Source organism: Pogoniulus pusillus, chromosome 3 (genome assembly GCF_015220805.1).
Source record: "Pogoniulus pusillus isolate bPogPus1 chromosome 3, bPogPus1.pri, whole genome shotgun sequence".
Classification (NCBI taxonomy): domain Eukaryota; kingdom Metazoa; phylum Chordata; class Aves; order Piciformes; family Lybiidae; genus Pogoniulus; species Pogoniulus pusillus.
This window is the reverse complement of record NC_087266.1, coordinates 2,367,002-2,390,084: the sequence shown is the minus strand read 5'-3', so window position 1 is coordinate 2,390,084 and position 23,083 is coordinate 2,367,002. Positions and strand designations below refer to the sequence as shown.

The 23,083-nt window shown below is 51.5% G+C and overlaps 1 protein-coding gene across 8 annotated transcripts in view; it reads left to right on the top strand.

Moving 5' to 3' along the window:
• The window catches only part of TENM4 (teneurin transmembrane protein 4), a 704,151-nt gene that overhangs the window by 564,326 nt on the left and 116,742 nt on the right, over positions 1–23,083 (top strand). For all 8 annotated transcript variants that reach the window (XM_064168972.1, XM_064168982.1, XM_064168953.1 and 5 more), the window contains 2 exons: positions 4,203–4,349; positions 20,604–20,820. In XM_064168972.1, the coding sequence (XP_064025042.1) occupies positions 4,203–4,349; positions 20,604–20,820 (364 nt within the window). The remainder of the gene's footprint in view (positions 1–4,202; positions 4,350–20,603; positions 20,821–23,083) is intronic.

Genomic DNA, 23,083 nt, shown 5'->3' with positions numbered 1-23,083 from the left:
CCAGCCAAGCTCTTCAGGGGCTGTGCAGTAGATACATAAAGTGAGAGTTCTGCAGAGGGTTTTCATTGAGACAAATCTGGGCAGATTCATACAGTAGAGGGGTAAAAATCCTTATCTTTATTGTCAGGATGGTCCCATCCAGACTGGATTTATCTGTTCCAAAGTTGGATTACCTTCCTAGCCAAGTTCTTAACAGATTGTTTTAACAATACATTTCTCTCCTTCTCCAAAACAGCTGAATGCTTTCAGCTTGTGCTGAGAGTAAGTGGAGAGCAAACACATTGAATTAGCTCTAGCATGGAAAGAAAATCAGAATCAGTGGTTAAAAGTTTGGCACTGTTGTAAGTAACTGAAAACAGGATATTAAAATGGAGATTTTCCAGTAGCCTTCCCTATAAATAGTTCTTCTGGGGTGTGGAAATGCTCATGCAGTGTATAAATTCCAGCAACACACAGAGAGGTTTGTAGATGGCACACACACAAGCATGCTCACACGTGCAGATGTATTATGTCCCCCCTTCAAATACACATTTTATAAGACTGAAGAGCAACAAATAGGTTTGTAAATGAAAATGAAGCCTTAAGATCACAGAATCACAAAAATAACCAGGTTGGAGGAGACCTCCAAGCTCAGCCAGTCCAACCTAGCACCCAGCCCTAGCCAATCAACCAGACCATGGCACTAAGCGCCTCATCCAGGCTTTGCTTGAACACCTCCAGGGATGGTGACTCCATCACCTTTCTGATCAGCCCATCCCAATGGGCTGCCTCCCATTTTAAAGGACCATCCTTTACAGGACTTCTCCTTGCCATCTAATCCCTGCAAACCAGCACTTCTTCCCATTGGAATGGGCTGCTCAGGGAGGTGGTGGAGGCACCGTCCCTGGGGGTCTTCAAGAAAAGCCTGGATGAGGCACTTAGTGCCATGGTCTGGTTGATTGGATAGGGCTGGGTGCTAGGTTGGACTGGATGATCTTGGAGGTCTCTTCCAACCTGCTTGATTCTATGATTCTTGGGCAGGCCCTGGTCACCACATGTGGCAATAATGTGCACTTCTTTGCCATCCACTTGTAACCCTTTAGGACAGGATAATCCCAAGCAAAGAATGGTAGGAACCTGTCGAGATCATCTAGTTCAGCCTTGCTTGCAAAAACAGGGTGACTCAGAGCAGGTAGCACAGGACCATGTCCAGGTGGGCTTTGAAAATCTCCAGAGAAGACTTCACAGCTTCTCTGGGCAGCCTGTTCATAGAATCAAGCAGGTTGGAAGAGACCTCCAAGCTCAGCCAGCCCAACCTAGCACCCAGCCCTGGCCAATCAACCAGACCATGGCACTAAGTGCCTCATCCAGGCTTTGCTTGAACACCTCCAGGGATGGTGACTCCATCACCTCCCTGGGCAGTCCATCCCAATGGGCTGCATCCCATTTTAGAGGACCATCCTTTACAGCACTTCTCCTTGCCATCTAATCCCTGCAAACCAGCACTTCTTGGGCAGGCCCTGGTCACCACATGTGGCAATAATGTGCACTTCTTTGCCATCCACTTGTAACCCTTTAGGACAGGATAATCCCAAGCAAAGAATGGTAGGAACCTGTGGAGATCATCTAGTTCAGCCTTGCTTGCAAAAACAGGGTAACTCAGAGCAGGTAGCACAGGACTATGTCCAGGTGGGCTTTGAAAATCTCCAGAGAAGACTTCACAGCTTCTCTGGGCAGCCTGTTCATAGAATCAAGCAGGTTGGAAGAGAGCTCCAAGCTCATCCAGTCCAACCTAGCACCCAGCCCTGGCCAATCAACCAGACCATGGCACTAAGTGCCTCATCCAGGCTTTGCTTGAACACCTCCAGGGATGGTGACTCCATCACCTCCCTGGGCAGTCCATCCCAATGGGATGCCTCCCATTTTAAAGGACCATCCTTTACAGGACTTCTCCTTGCCATCTCATCCCTGCAAACCAGCACTTCTTGGGCAGGTCCTGGTCACCACATGTGGCAATAACGTGCACTTCTTTGCCATCCACTTGTAACCCTTTAGGACAGGATAATCCCAAGCAAAGAATGGTAGGAACCTGAGGAGATCATCTAGTTCAGCCTGCATGCTAAAGCAGGGCGAGTAGCACAGGACTATGTCCAGGTGGGTTTTGAAAGTCTCCAGAGAAGACTTCACAGCTTCACATGGAACTTCCCATGTTGTGTGTGTTGTTTCCCCAGCTCACAAACCAACTTGTCTTGCAAAGCTGAGGGCCTGAAGCAAATCAAAGTGTATGACAGGCTTGCACAACACCCATCCAAACAGAGGAGGTGTCAAAGCAGGGCTTAGGAAGACTGCATTTTGTTCCTGGTGTAATCAGTCAAGCTGAGTGACCTTGAGAGTCACTTCAGTCCCTTGTACTTCAGTTGCCAAAGCTGTGAAGTGTGTCTTAGGTTTCTGACAGCTTCTTGGTAAAGATTTTTGAGCTCTGCAGGTAAAAAGCTCCTGGAGCCATGGAAGCTAAGCAGCCTCCTTCCCATCACTGCTACTGTGGGAATTACTCTGCTGGTTTTTTTTGAGGGGAGAAGTGGGAGGGGAAGGAGGGAGGAAAAGAGGGAAATCTCAGTGAGAGGTCATCAGATGAGAAAATGAAACCCCAGTGAGCAGCCTGGCAGCTTGGTGTTTATCCACCCTGAGCTTTGTCACCCAGCCAAGGAACAGCTTGGCTCTCCGTAGTGAGGGGGTAGAAATGGATGTTCCCAGAGCTTCCTTCAGCTCATCACCACCCCTGGAGGTGTTCAAGAAAAGACTGGATGGGACACTCGGTGCCATGGTCTGGTTGACTGGCCAGGGCTGGGTGCTAGGTTGGATTGGATGAGCTTGGAGGTCTCTTCCAACCTGCTTGATTCTATGATGGTATGATCAGGGTGGGCATCTGACACAGGTGAGGGGATTTATGCTATCAGTCTGTTTCTCTGCTGGCTGCAAAGGGAGTTGAAGGTTTCTCTGGCATAGAGGAATTGAACTGAGATAAATCTCACCCAAAATGACTACAGCAGAAATGTTGGGTGTTGTCCAAATGCTCTCTTACATAGGAAATGCCTTCCCTTTCCAGCCAGCTTTGACTGCTTACCAGTCTGAGGGTTCAGTATCGCTGGAAGCCAGTTGCTTTATCCTGCTGGTTGATAGGAATGTTAACTCCCCACATGCAATTTGAGTCACCCAGAGGACTCCAAATTTTGCTCTTAAAAAGCACAAATCTTTCGGAGACATGAAGGGGAAGGTGAGTTTTGTAATCAGTGAAGCAGGAGGAGCAGGGTTCTGCACTTTGGGCACAACAACCCCAAGCAGCACTACAGGCTGGGGACAGAGTGGCTGAGAGAGGCCAGGAAGAAAGGGCCCTGGGGGTGCTGGGAGAGAGGAGCTGAAGCTGAGGCAGCAGTGCCCAGGTGGGCAGCAGAGCCAGTGGCATCCTGGGCTGGCTCAGGAGCAGTGTGGGCAGCTGTTGAGATGCTGGAAGGTGTTTGGAGCAGGGCAGCAAGGCTGGGGAGGGGCCTGGAGCAGAGCCCTGTGAGGAGAGGCTGAGGGAGCTGGGGGTGTGCAGCCTGCAGCAGAGGAGGCTCAGGACAGAGCTCATTGCTGCCTGCAGCTGCCTGCAGGGAGGCTGTAGCCAGGTGGGGTTGGGCTCTGCTGCCAGGCACCCAGCAAGAGAAGAAGGGGACACAGCCTCATACTGCACCAGGGCAGGTCTAGGCTGGATGTGAGGAGGAAGTTCCTGGCAGAGAGAGTGATTGGCATTGGAATGGGCTGCCCAGGGAGGTGGTGGAGTCACCATCCCTGGAGGTGTTGCAGCCAAGCCTGGCTGGGGCACTTAGTGCCATGGTCTGGTTGATTGGGCAGGGCTGGGTGCTAGGTTGGACTGGCTGAGCTTGGAGCTCTCTTCTAAGCTGCCTGATTCTATGGTTCTATAAACTCACTGCCTCCCTGAAGCTCCCCAGTCCCTTGATCCATCTAGCAAGGCTGTGCTGTGAGGACCTCCTGAGAGACAGCAGCCCTTTGAGCAGTTCTCACCATCCTGAGCTGGAACAGTTCACTCCAGGTGGGAAGACACCAACCGGGAGTGGAGAAATAAGCTGAGGGCCAAGGGGAAGAGCTGTTTGGTTCTCCCCTTAGCAGGGCTGCGTTGCTTTGTCTTCCCAGCGCCTTTGAACGTGTGGCTGTTTGCCTTGCAGAGGGATGCCCTGGCTTGTGCAACGGCAACGGCAGATGCACTCTGGACATGAACGGCTGGCACTGCGTCTGCCAGCTGGGCTGGAGGGGAGCCGGCTGCGATACCTCCATGGAGACAGCCTGCGGCGACGGCAAAGACAACGACGGAGGTAGGACACCCGCCCGTGGGATGCGGCAGGCTCCGCGGAGCCTGGCAGCCTGGCACAGGGGGCAGTCAGCTGGGCTGGCCTCTAAAGGGCAGGTTGGGTTTTGGCAGCTGCTGGAGAGCAGACAGCGCTGCCTGCCAGGCTGACTCAGCCCGAGTGCATCTGAATGCAAATGAGATGGGTTTGGACTAGGGGTTCTAGGGCTGGAGAGGGAGCTGTGTTTATCCCCTAAGCAAATCCGTGCTCTGGAGAGCAGGCAGAGGCAATGCTCCCCACCCCGGCCAAGTCACTCAGCAGTGACCCAGCAAGACCACCTCAGACAGCAAATGTCCTGGCTGTGGGCAGGTGGGGGACAGTCTCTTCTCCCAGGCAACCAGCAACAGAATAAGGGGACACAGTCTCAAATGAAATGGATTTGGATTTGGGATTCTAGGGATGGAGATGGAGATTTGTTTATCCCCTAAGCAAATGCATGCACTGGAGAGCAGGCAGAGGCAATGCTCCCCACCCCGACCAAGTCACTCAGCAGTGACCCAGCAAGACCACCTCAGACAGCAAATGTCCTGGCTGTGGGCAGGTGAGGGTCAGTCTCTTCTCCCAGGCAACCAGCAACAGAATAAGGGGACACAGTCTCAAATGAAATGGATTTGGATTTGGGATTCTAGGGATGGAGATGGAGATTTGTTTATCCCCTAAGCAAATGCATGCACTGGAGAGCAGGCAGAGGCAATGCTCCCCACCCCGACCAAGTCACTCAGCAGTGACCCAGCAAGACCACCTCAGACAGCAAATGTCCTGGCTGTGGGCAGGTGGGGGACAGTCTCTTCTCCCAGGCAACCAGCAACAGAATGAGGGGACACAGTCTTAAATTGTGCCAGAGGGAGGTCTAGGCTGGATGTTACAGGGAGGTTTTTCCCAGAGAGAGTGATTGGCATTGGAATGGGCTGCCCAGGGAGGTGGTGGAGTCACCATCCCTGGGGGTGTTGAAGCCAAGCCTGGATGAGGCACTTAGTGCCATGGTCTGGTTGATTGTCTAGGGCTGCATGCTAGGTTGGACTGGATGATCTTGGAGCTCTCTTCCAACCTGCTTGATTCTATGATTCTGTGAACAAGGGGACTCAGTGTCAAGTTGTGCCAGGGCAGGTTTAGGCTGGATGTTAGGAGGAAGTTGTTGGCAGAGTGATTGGCATTGGAATGGGCTGCCCAGGGAGGTGGTGGATTCATCATCCCTGGAGGTGTTGAAGCCAAGCCTGGCTGAGGCACTTAGTGCCATGGTCTGGTTGACTGGATGGGGCTGGGTGCTAGGTTGGACTGGATGAGCTTGGAGCTCTCTACCAACCTGGCTGATTCTATGATTCTGTGATCTGGTTGCTTGGCCAGGGCTGGGTGCTAGGTTGGACTGGATGAGCTTGGAGGTCTCCTCCAACCTGCTTGATTCTATGACTGTTGTCTCTGGCCTCCCTGCCTGAGGTTTCCACCAAGTGCCCTCTGGTAGGCCATGACTGCCTTGGAGTGGGTGTTTGGCAGAAACTTAGAGGCTTCAGCGACTGCTCTCCATGCCCACAAACCATCCAATCCCTCTCAAACCATCTTTTATTGATTAGGCTTCCATGTGTGATGATGTCAGGCATGTGAATAACAGCCCTGTGTAATGCAAACTTAATATGCAGAGTTACCTCGTTCCAAAGGAAACTCTGCTGCAGTGTGAAGGTTTGAATTAGAGGGCAGGAGATGAGATATTGAATTTAAGGCATAAGGAAGACTGCATAATTTGTTTTGTTGTCACTCAGCTAAAGGCTTTGTAAACCACAAGTCTGGGCCAGGACCCAGGCTGTGAAGTGGAGACTGCATATTGCAAGGCTCTGGTTTATCATATTTACAAGAGCAGTAGAATTAAAAAAGTCTCCAAGCCAAGACTGTGATTATCTGCTTCACAGCAACTGGGATTCTGATGGAGTATTTAAAATGCTTCTGCACATCTGGCCTGGCAAATGGACCAAATTAGCCCTTTACAGGAGATGGAAACACTTGGAGCACTGTAGGGAGAGAGTGCACTGTGAAGCAAAGGTGCCTCACATCAAACCCAGCCTCACTGCAGTCCTCTGTCCTGTTCATAGCTGGCACAGGGCAGCAACAAAGTTCATCACAGCAGATAAAGAAAATAAAAGACCAAGGAGAATCTCACTTTTCATGGAAAAAATGTAACCAGCAAAAACCCTGGGAAGTCTTTAGCAAGGCAGGAAGGAGCAAACCAGTCAAAGAGTAAAATGCACAATCTGTGTAACATCAAAAAGGGCATGAGAGGGTTGGTGGAACACCACAGAATCAAGCAGGTTGGGAGAGACCTCTAAGATCATCCAGCCCAACCTAGCACCCAGGCCTATCCAGTCAACTAGACAATGGCACTAAGTGCCCCAGCCAGGCTTTTCCTGAAGACCTCCAGGCATGGCCACTCCACCACCTCCCTGGGCAGCCCATTCCAATGCCAATCACTCTCTCTGCCAGCAACTTCCTAACAACATCCAGCCCAGACCTGCCCTGCCACAGCTGCAGACTCTGTCCCCTTCTTCTCTTGCTGCTTGCCTGGCAGCAGAGCCCAACCCCACCTGGCTACAGCCTCCCTGCAGGCAGCTGCAGGCAGCAATGAGCTCTGCCCTGAGCCTCCTCTGCTGCAGGCTGCACCCCCCCAGCTCCCTCAGCCTCTCCTCACAGGGCTGTGCTCCAGGCCCCTCCCCAGCCTTGCTGCCCTGCTCCAAACACCTTCCAGCACCTCAACAGCTCTCTGCAATTCAGGAGCCCACAACTGGACACAGCACTCCAGGTGTGGCCTGAGCAGTGCTGAGCACAGGGGCAGAAGAACCTCCCTTGTCCTGCTGCCCACACTGCTCCTGATGCAGGCCAGGATGCCATTGGCTCTGCTGCCCACCTGGGCACTGCTGCCTCAGCTTCAGCTCCTCTCTCCCAGCACTCCCAAGTCCCTTTCTTCTTGGCTGCTCTCCAGTTGCTCTGTCCCCAGCCTGCAGTGCTGCTTGGGGTTGCTGTGGCCAAAGTGCAGAATCCTGCCCTTGGCCTTGTTCAGTCTCATCCCCTTGGCCTCTGCCCACCCATCCAGCCTGGCCAGGTCCCTCTGCAGGGCTCTGCTACTCTCCAGCGGCTCCACAGCTGCTCCTAGCTTGGTGCCATCTGCAAACTTACTGATGCTGGACTCAATCCCATCTCCTTGTCTCCTGGTTCAAGGTTCTAACCTTGTCACTGGGTTACCCTCACCTTGAAAGAAGCCATTTGTTGCCTTGCCAGCCTGCAGGACAGCAGATGTAGACAGGAGAGACAATAGACATCGACATGTTTACAACTTAGCTCTCATCAGCTGCTAACTTGCATTTGGTGGACTTGTAGGGAGGGGTGCACAGCTAGAGCAGAGCAACTGGGAGGTTGTAACACATTGCTTTGTGACAGCTTATTCGTGTGTCAGAGCCCACAAATGAGTGCTGCTTAGACCCTTGGTGTGCTACAGACAATGCCTGTACATGGTGTGCATTGCAGGGTGTAGATCATCCACATCATAGAATCATAGAATCAACCAGGTTGGAAGAGACCTCCAAGATCATCCAGTCCAACCTAGCACCCAGCCCTATCCAATCAACCAGACCATGGCACTAAGTGCCTCATCCAGTCTTCTCTTGAAGACCCCCAGGGACGGTGCCTCCACCACCTCCCTGGGCAGCCCATTCCAATGGGAAATCACTCTCTCTGTGAAGAACTTCTTCCTAACATCCAGCCTATACCTACCCTGGCACAACTTGAGACCTCCCTTTGAGCTAATTTAGGTCTCATAGAATCAGCCAGGTTGGAAGAAAGCTCCAAGCTCAGCCAGCCCAACCTAGCACCCAGCCCTGCCCAACCAACCAGACCATGGCACTAAGTGCCCCAGCCAGGCTTGGCTGCAGCACCTCCAGGGACAACGACTCCACCACCTCCCTCTCATCTCATAGCTGCCTACTTCCTGCACAGAGCAGTGCCTGTGGCAGCCAAGCCACCATGGTGAGGCTGCTCATGCAGGAGGGGGTTCCTCTGCCTGAGCTCCTCAGATGCTGTGCTATTGAGTGTCTGCTAATCAAGATCCCTGCAGCCGGAAATTCCTTGGGATAATGGCAGTCAAAGTCCGAACCCTTTTCATCAGATCCCAGCCTAATCATAGCCCGAGGCAGGCGGGTACCAAATGACAGGGTGTGTTTTCCTCTGAAGTCTGGAGCCTCTTCAGATAAACAATAAGGAGCTAAGCAGGAAGACTCCCTGAAATGTAATCTCCATTCAGGCCAGAAAAGAAAAAGGTGTCTGGGAGAGCAATCCTCTCTCCACGCAGGATTGCAGTCTGTCAAAGCCAGCACTTAGCTTTCACACCCAGGACCACTCTATTTACGCTTCTAAATACAAAGCCCAGCGACTTGAAAGGGATCGTAGCAAGTAACCCAGAGCAGGTCAGCATCCAATATCAGTCAAGGGAAAACAGTGCAGTGGCAGAGCTGTGGCAGTCTGGGTGAAAGGCTGGGATTTGAGGCCACCTGTGTTACAGCAAACGGCAGGTGTTGCCTTAAAACAAGCTGAGCAAAGTGGCTCTTGCCTCTCCCTGGCAGAAAACAACCTCTCCAGCTCATGTCTGTGAACGCTCACTACCTGAGAGGAGTCCTGTCTCACCTCACACTCAGTGCTCTGTCATGTGCTGGAAGAGTGAGAAGCTTGAAGGTTTAAAAGAGCAAGGAAATTATCTTCTGTGACAAGTCCTAGAAGTAGAGCTAATGGCTTAGGACAGAGCCCTGAGAAGAGGGTGGTATGCTGTGGGCTAAACATGGGTTCTGTGGCATTTGTAGCCTCCTGTGTAAGGAGCAGAGCATACAGGAGAAACAGAGGAGAGGAGGAGAGGATCCTCTTCAGTCTGAAGAAGCTCCTAGCCAAGCTGGCAGCTCACGGTTTGGACAGATTCACTCTGTGCTGGATCAAGAACTGGCTGGATGTTAGAGCCCAGAGAGTGGTGGTGAATGGTGCCACAGCCAGTTGGCAGCCAGTCACTAGTGGTGTTCCCCAAGGATCAGTGCTGGGCCCAGTCCTGTTCAATAGCTTTATTGATGACCTGGATGAGGGGGTTGAGTCCTGCATCAGTAAGTTTGCAGATGACACCAAGCTGGGAGCAGGTGTGGAGCTGTTGGAAGGTAGGAGAGCCCTGCAGAGGGACCTGGCCAGGCTGGATGGGTGGACACAGGCCAATGGGATTAGATTTAACGAGGCCAAGGGCAGGGTTCTGCACTTTGGCCACAACAACCCCAAGCAGCACTGCAGGCTGGGGCCAGAGTGGCTGAGAGCAGCCAGGAGGAAAGGGGCCTGGGGGTACTGATAGATAGTAAGCTGAAGATGAGCCAGCAGTGTGCCCAGGTGGGCAAGAGAGCCAGTGGCATCCTGGCCTGCATCAGGAACAGTGTGGCCAGTAGGACAAGGGAGGTTATTCTTCCCCTGTGCTCAGCACTGGTCAGGCCACACCCTGAGTGCTGCCTCCAGTTCTGGGCCCCTCAATTCAAGAGAGATGTTGAGGTGCTGGAAGGTGTCCAGAGAAGGGCAACAAAGCTGGTGAGGGGCCTGGAGCACAAACCCTATGAGGAGAGGCTGAGGGAGCTGGGGGTGTTCAGCCTGGAGAAGAGGAGGCTCAGAGGTGATCTTATTACTGTCTACAACTACCTGAAGGGGCAATGTAGCCAGGTGGGCGGTGGCCTCTTCTCCCAGGCAACCAGCAACAGAACAAGGGGACAGAGTCTGAAGCTGTGCCAGGGCAGGTCTAGGCTGGATGTTGTTAGGAAGTTGCTGTCAGAGAGAGTGATTGGCATTGGAATGGGCTGCCCAGGGAGGTGGTGGAGTGGCCGTGGCTGGAGGTGTTGCAGCCAAGCCTGGCTGGGGCACTTAGTGCCATGGTCTGGTTGGTTGGGCAGGGCTGGGTGCTAGGTTAGACTGGCTGAGCTTGGAGCTCTCTTCCAACCTGCTTGATGCTGTGATTGTCACTTGGGAGAAGAGACTGATCCCCACGCTGCTACAACCACGTTTCAGGTTGTTGCAAAGCACAGCAAGGTCCCTACTCAGCCTCCTTTTCTTCAGGCTAAATAACCCCAGCTCCCTCAGATTCTACTCGTCGTGCCTGTGCTCTGGAAGCTTCACCACCTTTGTTGCTCTTCTTTGGATGTGCCCCAGCCCCTCAGTGATTGCCTGATAGCAGTAAGGTAGAGACTTGGATAGTGCTTTGGGACAGCAGCGTTTCAGACTCTTCGGCAAGAGATGCTTTGGCAGCGCAGCCCTCCCTTCTTAACCCATGTGTCCACCATCTGCCCACCACATGCCAAATAATCCCTTTGAGAGCTGGCAGGAGTCTGCAGTGTTCTTTGCCAGTACACAGGGTTACACCTGAAGGTAGCATTAGGGTTGTAAAGGGAGTTGTAAAGAATCCAGGAGAAGTCCAGAGCACAAACCTTTGTCTTTGCAGATGCTTGAGCTGCAGACAAGGCGGTGAGGTGATTTCTGAGGTTTGCTTTTTACACACTGTTATGAACCTTTACTTCATGCCTGCAAGGCTTTTATAGCAGGAGAAGATTGTCTCCTGGGCACGGTGTGAGAGCTGTCTGCTTCCTTGAAACCATAAAAAATGATGCATTAATGTTCCTGCTGCACTGATGAAGGGAAGTGCTGAGATCTAAACGCACCTGGGAGAAACAGCCATCGTAAATTAGTATTTACCATCACAGATAGATCCACTCAAACATCATGGAGGAACCACAAAGCACTACTAAAAAGAGGAGAAAGACTTCTCTACCTGTCTAGCTGGTATAATTTGTTATAATTCATCCATCTTCTCTTCCTCTGCTTTATGAGAGTAGGCTGAGTGTGAGGCAGCAGTGCCCAGGTGGGCAGCAGAGCCAATGGCATCCTGGGCTGGCTCAGGAGCAGTGTGGGCAGCAGGACAAGGGAGGTTCTTGTGCCCCTGTGCTCGGCACTGCTCAGGCCACCCCTTGAGTGTTGTGTCCAGTTCTGGGCTCCTCAATTCAAGAGAGCTGTTGAGGTGCTGGGAAGTGTCCAGAGAAGGGCAAGGAAGCTGATGAGGGGCCTGGAGCACAGCCCTGTGAGGAGAGGCTGAAGGAGCTTGGGGGTGTGCAGCCTGCAGCAGAGGAGGCTCAGGGCAGAGCTGATTGCTGCCTGCAATTACCTGAAGGGAGGCTGTGGCCAGGTGGGGTTGGGCTCTGCTGCCAGGCAAGCAGCAAGAGAAGAAGGGGACACAGTCTCAAGTTGTGGCATGGGAGGTCTAGGCTTGAGGGAGTTCTTCACAGAGTGATTTGCCATTGGGTTTATCCTCTAATCAAATCCATGCACTGGAGAGCAGGCAGAGGCAATGCACCCTACTCAAGCCTGGTCACTCAGCAGTGACATAGTAAGTCCACCTCAGACAGCAAACATCCTGGCTGTAGCCAGATGGAGGTCAGTGTCTTCTCTCAGGCAACCAGCAACAGAATGAGGGGGGACAGTCAAAAATTGTGCCAGGGCAGGTCTAGGCTGTATGTTAGGAGGAAGTTCCTGGCAGAGAGAGTGATTGGCATTGGAATGGGCTGCCCAGGGAGGTGGTGGAGTGAACGTCCCTGGAGGTATTCAAGCAAAGCCTGGATGAGGCACTTAGTGCCATGGTCTGGTTGATTAGCCAGGGCTGGGTGCTAGGTTGGGCTGGATGATCTTGGAGGTCTCTTCCAACCTGGTTGATTCTGTGATTCTATGAATGGATGAAGTAAGAAGAACATAAAAGTGTCCTCTGTGTCCAAAGAAACTTTCCATTGCCTGCTGAAATGAGGGAAGTTACTCACGGGGAGGAGGCACTGCTGGTAAAAAAGAGATAACAAAAGGTGCCCTGAGCCATCTTCAGAAAAGGCAGGCTTGGACATGCATTCCACAGAGCATTTCTGCACCTGAAAAGATTCTTCAACAGAGTCTAACCACCAGTGTTAAAAGGAGAAACTCAGGAAAACTCTACCAGATCTTCTTTAGCACCTGAGGCAAACCCTTGGGGCAGAAAATGCCCTTTAAAACCTAACCTCTTATCCCAGGTGTGCCCCTGGTTACTTTCTTCCTGACCAAGATTTGAGATAGGTGCCTGCATCTGGTGTCTCTCAAACCACCTTCCAAGCTGTGCTCAGGTGGTTGTCTGAACTGCCTTGGATTCAGTCAAGAGAATATGTTAGGGGGAGTTTTTCAGCAGCAGCTTAACACTCGGTGTGCTTGCCAAGGCATGGAGAGGCGTTGGTGACAAGGATAGCTCAAGTGCTGAGGGGGTGAACCCTGCTCCCACAAAACATTTCTAAGCTCTTGAGTCCTGTTTTCTCAGAGGAGTCACTTTTGAGAGCTGCTGTGGCTCCCAAAGGAGGCAGTTTCAGGTAGAACATTGCCTGTGCATTGATCAGGTTAAGCCACCTGCACACTGAACGCTGCTCTCTGCTGAGACAAGCGCTCAGGTACCTCTGCTCCACGAATTTCACTCCAAGCATAGATTACCTGCTTTCTGTGCTGCTTTGCTGGTTGTGCAGTGTGTAAATCCCACTGTTAAAAGCCTGCCTGGAGAGAGGAAGCAACCCATGAAACCAGCTGCAGCAATTGTGTTCTCCAGGGCACTGGCCCAGTTGGGGGATGCTGTGAGCTCGGAGACTCTAAACGCATTATTGCAGCTCTGGTTTATGCCCAGATAGTGGTGATTATCATGTGTCTGCTGTCATTTCCTCCCTCCACTTCCCTTCTTCTTCCTTTCAGGTGATTTTTTTAAGCAGTGTCTGGATTAGGATGAGCTTTTATTGCAGTGTATTTCTGTAGTGACTAGCCCTGCAGGGCTCTGCTTCTGCACTAGAGCCCAAGGACTCCTGCGGTTCAAAGACGTGATTGCTATTCCGTATGACTCTGTTGTTTGGAACCTGCAAACATGTGCTGAGCACTCAGAGAAAGATGTGAGGACAATTCCATTCCCAGGCAGCCTGCAAACTAATTTAGCCAGGATACAACCAGTGAGAACCTTATTCAGACAAAATCAGAACAGAGCAAGAGGGACAGCAAGAGCAAAGGCAACATTAAGGGCTGAGGTGATCACAGGGGGTTGACAGTCACATTGCTGTTGTTCCTTACATTGCTGCTTTGTTTCCCTTTGATTCCTCAGAGAGAGGCCAAAAGCTGCAGCTCTTTTGTTGAATAGGTAAAAAATTGCACTCTGCAAAGTGCTGGAATAAAACCTATTTATTCCCCAAATCCAATTGAAGCCAATTGAGTGTTGGTCCTCAACTCAAGGCAGAACATCATTACTCCTCTAAACTTTCATCAGCAGAAGCTTTCACATGAACAATAGCTTGGGCTTTGTGCAGAAGTGCTGCTGAGCCATTCCTATAGTCTCAGATTCACCAGAGTTTAGAGCTGGAAGGCTAAAACCTGACTTGCTGAAGGGTAGGACTGACACCTTGTTAGCTTTACCTCTGAGCATCTGCATTTTAAACTTGCCCCTTCCAAACTCTCCCAGTAATGGAGTCGTAAAATCACACAATAGTTAGGGTGGGAAAAGACCTTAAAGACTGAGTCCATCTGTTAAGCCAGCAGTGCCAAGTCCACCACTAAAGCCTCAGCACCACATCTACACACCTTTTAAATGCCTCCAGCAATGGTGACTTCACCACATCCCTGGGCAACCTGTTAGAGGCCTTGACAGCCCTTTCAGGGAAGAATCTTTTTTCCTAATATCACAGAATCAGTCAGGGCTGGAAGGGAGCACAAGGAGCAGCCAGTGCCAACCCCCTGACATGCCCAGGGACACCCTACCCTAGAGCAGGCTGCACACAGCCTCAGCCAGCCTGGCCTCAAACACCTCCAGCCATGGGGCCTCAACCACCTCCCTGGGCAACCCAGTCCAGCCTCTCACCACTCTCCTGCTCAACAACTTCCTCCTCACCTCCAGCCTCACTCTCCCCCACTCCTGCCACTCTCTGAGAGCCTCAAAAATTCCTCCCCAGACTTTGTGTATCCACCTTCAGATGCTGGAAGGCCACAAGAAGGTCCCCTGGGAGCCTCCTCTGCTCCAGCCTGCACAGCCCCAACTCTTTCAGGCTGTGCTCACAGCAGAGCTGCTGCAGCCTCTCAGCATCCTCCTGGCCCTGCTCTGGACACTCCAGCACATCCAATCTGAAATATCCAATGATATCCAATCAATAATATCCAATCTTGACCTCCCCTGGCACTACTTGAGGCCATTTCTTCTTGTCCTGCTGCTTGTTACCTGGGGAAAAAAGTCCTCTTGAGTAGCTGTAGAGGGCAATTAGGTCTCTCCTGTGACATCTGAAGTCATCACAGGACAGGACAGAGTCTGTACAAGTGGTAATGCAGCCTGGTGGATGGCACAGAAAAGAAAGTGAAAGAGAAGAACTGGATGAGGTAAGAGACAGAAAGATTTGTATAATCAGTGCATTTTGTGCTTTCCTTGGCAGTGGAAATACTCCTGAAAGACAGTGAGGGTTTGTTGGAACTTTATTTCAGCTTTGCCTACTACAGTTTATCACAGAGGCTCTTCTCTCACTGGAGTCAGTGGTTAAAAGTCAGACAGTCCTGAGTTTGTCATGAACACTTCCCCAGATTCACCTCAGTAAGGCTCCTTAGACTCACCTCCTCCTCACTGCCTCTGCATCTCCTGATGTGCGTCAGGGTTGGCAGGATGCTCTCTGCTCACAAACAGGTCCCTCCCTTACCTGTGCTGAGGCCAGCATCACTGAGTTTGCAGATGACACCAAGCTGGGAGCAGGTGTTGATCTGTTGGAAGGTAGGAGAGCCCTGCAGTGGGACCTGGCCAGGCTGGATGGGTGGGCAGAGGCCAGTGGGATGAGACTGAACAAGGCCAAGGGCAGGGTTCTGCACTTTGGCCACAACAACCCCAAGCAGCACTACAGGCTGGGGACAGAGTGGCTGAGAGCAGCCAGGCAGAGAGGGCCCTGGGGGTGCTGGGAGAGAGGAGCTGAAGCTGAGGCAGCAGTGCCCAGGTGGGCAGCAGAGCCAATGGCATCCTGGGCTGGCTCAGGAGCAGTGTGGGCAGCAGGACAAGGGAGGTTCTTGTGCCCCTGTGCTCAGCACTGCTCAGGCCACAGCTTGAGTGCTGTGTCCAGCTGTGGGCTCCTGAATTGCAGAGAGCTGTTGAGGTGCTGGAAGGTGTTTGGAGCAGGGCAGCAAGGCTGGGGAGGGGCCTGGAGCAGAGCCCTGTGAGGAGAGGCTGAGGGAGCTGGGGGTGTGCAGCCTGGAGAGTTGTTTAGCCTGGAGGCTTAGGGGTGAGCTCATTGCTGTCTACAACTACCTGAAGGGAGGCTGTAGCCAGGTGGGGTTGGGCTCTGCTGCCAGTCAAGCAGCAACAGAAGAAGGGAACAGAGTCTCAAGTTGTGCCAGGGCAGGTCTAGGCTGGCTGTGAGGAGGAGGTTCCTGGCAGAGAGAGTGATTGGCATTGGAATGGGCTGCCCAGGGAGGTGGTGGAGTGGCCGTGCCTGGAGGTGTTGCAGCCAAGCCTGGCTGAGGCACTTAGTGCCATGGTCTGGTTGGTTGGGCAGGGCTGGGTGCTAGGTTGGGCTGGCTGAGCTCGGAGGTCTCTCCCAGCCTGCTTGATTCTATGATTCTGTGCCATGCCTGTTCCAGCCCAACACTTGACTTGCAGCACCTGTCAGACTCTGCTTAAACACAGAAGCAGACCTCTGGCTGCAGGTTGTTTGCATTCTGTTGTTGCTGTTAGCATGAGGCATTCTTGTTGCAGCGTCCATAACTCTGTGGAGATGCTCAATTATTCAATCTCGGCGAGCTGAGAGGCTGCCCATTAAATCAGCCAACACAATTCTGGGGCCATGAAGAGTCACAGCTAATTTGAAATTTTATGAGCTCACAGCTGATCTTTTTTACTGCAGAAGCAGTCTCTCAAAACCAGTCCTTTGCTTCTCTGCAGCACTAAGCCTTGACACCTTGTTGGCACTGTGTGGCAGTGGGTGAGGGACTTGGAAGCCAGACTCTGTGAGGCTTGAAAGAGGCATGAGTCTGCTGTGGGGCAACCCCAAGCAGTGCTACAGGCTGGGGACAGCAGCCAGGTAGAAAGGGACCTAGGGGTACTGGGAGATAGTAGCTGAAGATGAGACAGCAGTGTGCCCTGGTAGCCAGGAAAGCCAATGGCATCCTGGGCTGGCTCAGGAGCAGTGTGGGCAGCAGGACAAGGGAGGTTCTTGTGCCCCTGTGCTCAGCACTGCTCAGGCCACCCCTGGAGTGCTGTGTCCAGTTCTGGGCTCCTCCATTCAAGAGAGATGTTGAGGTGCTGGAAGGTGTTTGGAGCAGGGCAAGGAAGCTGGTGAGGGGCCTGGAGCAGAGCCCTGTGAGGAGAGGCTGAGGGAGCTGGGGGTGTGCAGCCTGCAGCAGAGGAGGCTCAGGGCAGAGCTGATTGCTGCCTGCAGCTGCCTGCAGGGAGGCTGTAGCCAGGTGGGGTTGGGCTCTGCTGCCAGGCACCCAGCAACAGAAGAAGGGGACAGAGTCTGAAGCTGTGCCAGGGGAGGTCTAGGCTGGATGTTGTTAGGAAGTTGCTGGCAGAGAGAGTGATTGGCATTGGAATGGGCTGCCCAGGGAGGTGGTGGAGTGGCTGTGGCTGGAGGTGTTGCAGCCAAGGCTGGCTGGGGCACTTAGTGCCATGGTCTGGGTGATCAGCTAGGTCTGGCTGCTTGGTTGGACTGGATGAGTTTGGAGGTCTTTTCCAAGGTGGTTGATTCTGTGACTCTATGATGATTCTGCAGCCAGGCAGTGCAGCAGCAAGCCAAGGCACTGAGGGACGATGGCACCATTGCTGCTAGGGAGCAGATGTTCTGTAGGATAATGCAGGCTGTGGATATGACAATGGTTTTTGTTCTGGGGAGGGAAGATGTCACAGAATCACCTGGATTGGAAGGGACCTCTGAAGGTCATCCAGTCCATCCCCCTTGCAGTCAGCAGGGGCATCCTCACCGTTTCAAGCCTCACCTTGAATATCTCCAGGAATGAGGCTTCAGCCACCTCTCTGGGCAACCTGTTCCAATGTTCAGCCACCCTCACTGTGAAGAACTTGTTCCTAACATCCAGTCAAAGTCTGACTTCAAACCATTTCCCCTACTTCTATCACCACAGGCCTTTGTAACCAGTCTTTCTCCAGCCTTCTTCTAGACCCCTTCAGGTACCAGAAGGCCACTATTAGGTCTCTCCAGAGTCTTCTTTTCTTCAGGCTGAGCAACCCCAAGTTGGACTGGATGATCTTGGAGGTCTCTTCCAACCTGGCTGATTCTATGATTCTGTGATTCCCTCAGCCTGTCCTCATAGCAGAGGTGTTCCAACTCCCTGATCATTTTCATCATGCTTGTTGGGCCAAGGTCCTGCTCAAAGGAGGTGTGGATAGCTTTAGAGTCTGGTCCCTTGCCTGAGGCAGTGCTTGCATGGGGAACAGGCTGAAAATAGACTGAAGAGAGAAATCTTTAATGAGAATTGTGGTTATTTCATTGTGTTATGTTGGCACTTCCAAGCCCTTTGGGACTGGAACAGATGTTTTATGATCAGAACATTAAAAAAAAGACAGTCTCTGCTCCCAGAGAGTTTAAAGTTTGCTTGGAAGAGCTGAGGAATGGGATTGGTGGATTTGCCATCTTTAAAATGGGACAGAGCATCTATCTAAAGACAGCATTCCAGCTCCACCCCTGAGATGTGAGGTGGATGCAGTAATCCCAAAGCAAAGCTCACTGTCTAGTGATATAAAATCACAGACTCATTTAGGTTGGAAAGGACCTTAAAGATCCTCGAGTCAACCATTAATCTTACTCTACCAAGCAGCAGTCCACCAACCCAATCCAAGTCCACCATTAAGCCCTGTCCCCAAGTACCACATCTACATGGCTTTTAAAGACATCCAGGAATGCCAACTCAGCCACCTCCCTGGGCAGCCTTTTCCAATGCCTGACAAAGCTTTCAGTGAATAAAATGTTTCCTAATGCCTGGCCTAAACCTCCCCTGGTGCAGCTTCAGGCCGTTCCCTCTTCTGTCACTAGTTACTTGGGAGAGCATGGCACAGAGCACAGATTATGTGATCAAAGTGGACTTGGTCCCCTGAAAAATTAGTGTTCACTGAATGAATTGTAGCTGCTTCATCCTCAGTGGCAGAAAAGGAACCAGACCATGGCACTAAGTGCCCCAGCCAGGCTTTGCTTCAACACCTCCAGGGATGGTGACTCCACCACCTCCCTGGGCAGCCCATTCCAATGCCAATCACTCTCTCTGCCAACAATTTCCTCCTAATATCCAGCCTAGACCTCCCCTGGAACAACTTGAGACTCTGTCCCCTTCTTCTGTTGCTAGTTGCCTGGCAGAAGAGACCAACCCCACCTGGCTGCAGCCTCCCTGCAGGTAGTTGTAGACAGCAATAGAGACCAACCCCACCTGGCTACAGCCTCCTTTCAGACAGTTGTAGACAGCAATAGAGACCAACCCCACCTGGCTGCAGCCTCCCTTCAAGTAGTTGTAGACAGCAATAGAGACCAACCCCACCTGGCTGCAGCCTCCCTTCAGACAGTTGTAGACAGCAATAGAGACCAACCCCACCTGGCTACAGCCTCCTTTCAGACAGTTGTAGACAGCAATAGAGACCAACCCCACCTGGCTACAGCCTCCTTTCAGACAGTTGTAGACAGCAATAGAGACCAACCCCACCTGGCTACAGCCTCCCTTCAGGCAGTTGTAGACAGCAATAGAGACCAACCCCACCTGGCTGCAGCCTCCCTTCAGGCAGTTGTAGACAGCAATAGAGACCAACCCCACCTGGCTACAGCCTCCCTTCAGGCAGTTGTAGACAGCAATAGAGACCAACCTCACCTGGCTACAGCCTCCCTTCAGGTAGTTGTAGACAGCAGTGAGGTGGTGATAAGCATCATAGCCAAATCATTCTGCTGCTGAGCGATCTGCCACTCGTTGCTACAAGGTCACAGTCCAACAAACTGTGTCTTAATGCATCAAAATGCAAGCTAATCCCCCTGGGAACAAAGGAAGTATGTTACACTTATGAGTTGGGAGGCTTTTGAAAAGCAATGACTCAGAACAGGATTTAGAGGTCACTGGAGATAATTGTCTCAACATGAGTTCTCAGTGCAAGGCTCTGGCTAAAAGGCTACTGTGAACCTTAGAAGTATTAAAAAGAAACCCAAAAAAGTTGGGAAGTTGTCTCTCTTCTGTACCCAGTGTTGCTGCCACAGTTCTTTGTTCAGTGTTGGTGCCCAGACATAACAAAAGATGTGGAATGACTGGAAAGAGATCAAAGGATGTCACAGAAAGAAATCCAGTGGCTTGGAAATAAAGCTTACAATGGGGAAGGTTAATCTGCCTCAATTGCTAAGAGAACAGATTTGAAATAGGTTGTGGCTCTGTGTGAAGGAACTTCCACTTGGAAAAGACAGCAGCATTTCAGGGCAGAAGGGAACATTGATAACCAGAGAATCACAGAATCATAGAACCAGCCAGGTTGGAAGAGACCTCCAAGCTCAGCCAAGTCCAACCTAGCACCCAGCCCTACCCAACCAACCAGACTATGGCACTAAGTTTTGGTATGATGCAATGACTATGGCACTAAGATTTGGTATGATGCAATGTGGCTGTGATTTACTCAAGGAACAGTGTAAAAAAGTCATTTGTGTGTTGGCAGGAGACAAATACATCTTTTGGGGCTCTAAAGTTGCCTGAGTGAGGTATAAATTGGCATGTCCCAGGGGCTAATCTCATGGGTCTGTGTGTTTCCAGTACTGGATGAGGCACTTAGTGCCATGGTCTGGTTGGTTGGGCAGGGCTGGGTGCTAGGTTGGACTGGCTGAGCTTGGAGCTCTCTTCCAACCTGCTTGATTCTTTGATTCTATGTTAATGGTACAGGTTGGATGAGGCCTTGAGCAGCCTGCTCTAGTGGGAGGTCCCTGACTGTTGTGGGGGGTTGGAGCTGGATGATCCTTGAGGTCCCTTCCAACCTAGCTCATTCTATGATTCTATGATGTTAGCACACCTGAGGTTATTGAACTTATAGGGAGCATACCTTACTCTGTGGAGGTCTCAACTCATCTCTGGCTGCACTGCAAAGAGTTCTTGCACCCTGAAGTCTTCAACACTCCATGTTACTATTGCTCTGAAATCTTCCTTATCCTTCTGCAGATGGCCTGGTGGATTGCATGGACCCAGACTGCTGCTTGCAGCCCCTGTGCCACGTCAATGCCCTGTGCCTGGGATCCCCAGACCCTCTGGATATCATCCAGGAGACCCAAGCCCCTATCTCCCAGCAGAGCTTGCATTCCTTCTACGATCGGATCAAGTTCCTGATCGGCAAGGACAGCACTCACATCATCCCAGGAGACAATCCTTTTGAAGGAGGGTAAGTGAGTTTTGCCTTTGATTCTGTAGGAGGTAAAGCACAGAACCAAACACTTGGCCATTTTAACACTTGGAGCCACAGCAAGCTGCAGTACCTGTAAATTGTCTAAGGCAGGCAAATATCCGAGGGGTCTTGTGGTTGGTGTAATTCTGCTCTCTCCTTATCTGCAATGGCCTACCAGACAGTAAGACAAGATGCTTCTCACCCAGCACAAGTGGGCAGCTGTATCTTTACTGCTTTCTCCTCTTTCAAGGAGTGAAAGCCTTCCATTCAGCAGGGATCTTCCAGTTCAAGTGACTGACATCTTTCCAGAAGCATCTCATAAATGGCAAGGGCAGAACTCTTTCAACTGACAGAGCCAAGAGAGGGGAAACTGCTGTGCTGGAAATTAAACTGCAATGGTATTTGCAATCTATCATATGACTATTGGAGACCTCAGAAGAGCTTAAGAAAATCTTAGTCTAGGGAGGGCTGTCAGAGTGATTTGCATTCTAAACAATTGACTTGAGTATAGATTGGTTCTAATACTGAGCTGTTCGTTATCACTGGAATCAGCGACAGGAGCTGGCAAAGACATCTTACAGGAGTCACTTCTGTGGCTGCATCTCAGCTCTTTGCTGAAGTTCACCCTTGGCTGGCAGGGGAAGTCATGCTTCTGAAATCATGTGCTTCTAGCAGGACAGGCCCTGGGGTGTCAGATTCTTAGATCATTCAGTGTCTGCCCTCAGCTTTGCTGTTCAGAAGTGGTGACCCTGAGCCGGGAGGTGGCTTCTCAATGCTTAGGTTTGGACTCTGTTGAATGCCACTCAGTCATCTGCTTGCTTTCAGCTTTCCCACACAGCAGTGAATGGCTTGGCACTGAAAATATACAACCCTCGTGTTTGCTTGGGTATTTACTTCAGCACTTGCATCTCAGCAGGTCTTTCAGGCCCTTCTGGGTCTGAACTAATGCTTTCCCACTAAGAGACATTGTCAGCATCCCTTGGGTACCACTTCCCATGTACCACCATGGTGGTCTACATGCTGACTTTAGACATGAACCACTTAGAAGCCCACGAGTGTGATGTGATAGTTTCCCTGACTTGTCTTGGTGCCCAGCCCTTCAGTGTCCAAGAAAGCTGACAACAGGGATTGAGATTAAAACCAAACTATGTTATACTTTGTCAGCATTCTGGAGACTGAAGGTCTCCAGTGCAGACTTTGGACTTAATGTTAGCACAGTCAATTTTCTCCTATCAGCTGTTGTGATTTCTTAGAATCAGTCAGGGCTGGAAGGGACCACAAGGAGCAGCCAGTTCCAACCCCCTGCCATGCCCAGGGATACCCTACCCTAGAGCAGGCTGCACACAGCCTCAGCCAGCCTGGCCTCAAACACCTCCAGCCATGGGGCCTCAAACACCTCCCTGGGCAACCCACTCCAGCCTCTCACCACTCTCCTGCTCAACAACTTCCTCCTCACCTCCAGCCTCACTCTCCACACCTCCACCTTTGCTCCATTCCTCCCAGTCCTGGCACTCCCTCACACCCTCAAAAGTCCCTCCCCAGCTTTTTTGGAGCCCATTTCAGATGCTGCAAGGCCACAAGAAGGTCCCCTGGGAGCCTCCTCTGCTCCAGCCTGCACAGCCCCAACTCTTCCAGTCTGTCCTCATGAGAGATTTCTTGCTCTAAAATCAGGCTGCAGAATATAAACCTGATTATACTCAAAATTCCATTTTTTCTGATGTATTCAGGGTTACAGTTCCTCAGCCAGATTCAGTTTGGAAGCCTTTCCACAGAACTCTGGAATCAGATCCATATTTGCCCATTCAGATAGGTAGGGGTTTGGTAGACAGACATTTGATGTACTTTCCCATACAACTACATTGTGAGAGTCTTCACACCTGTCTGATTAAATTACAGCTTGTCTTTAAAGGCTGCTTGCATCCAGCAGCACACAGAGGTGAGGGGAAATCATAAAACCATAGAATCAACCAGGTTGGAAGAGACCTTCAAGATCATCCAATCCAACCTAGCACCCAGCCCTGTCCAATCAACCAGACCTACGTTGGACTGGATGATCTTGGAGGTCTCTTCCAACCTGGTTGATTCTGTGATTCTAACATGGCACTAAGTGCCCCATCCAGGCTTTGCTTCAACACCTCCAGGGATGGTGACTCCACCACCTCCCTGGGCAGCCCATTCCACTCTCTCTGCCAACAGCTTATCGTAGAATCACACTTATCATGGAACCAAGCAGGTTGAAAGAGACCTCCAAGATCATCCA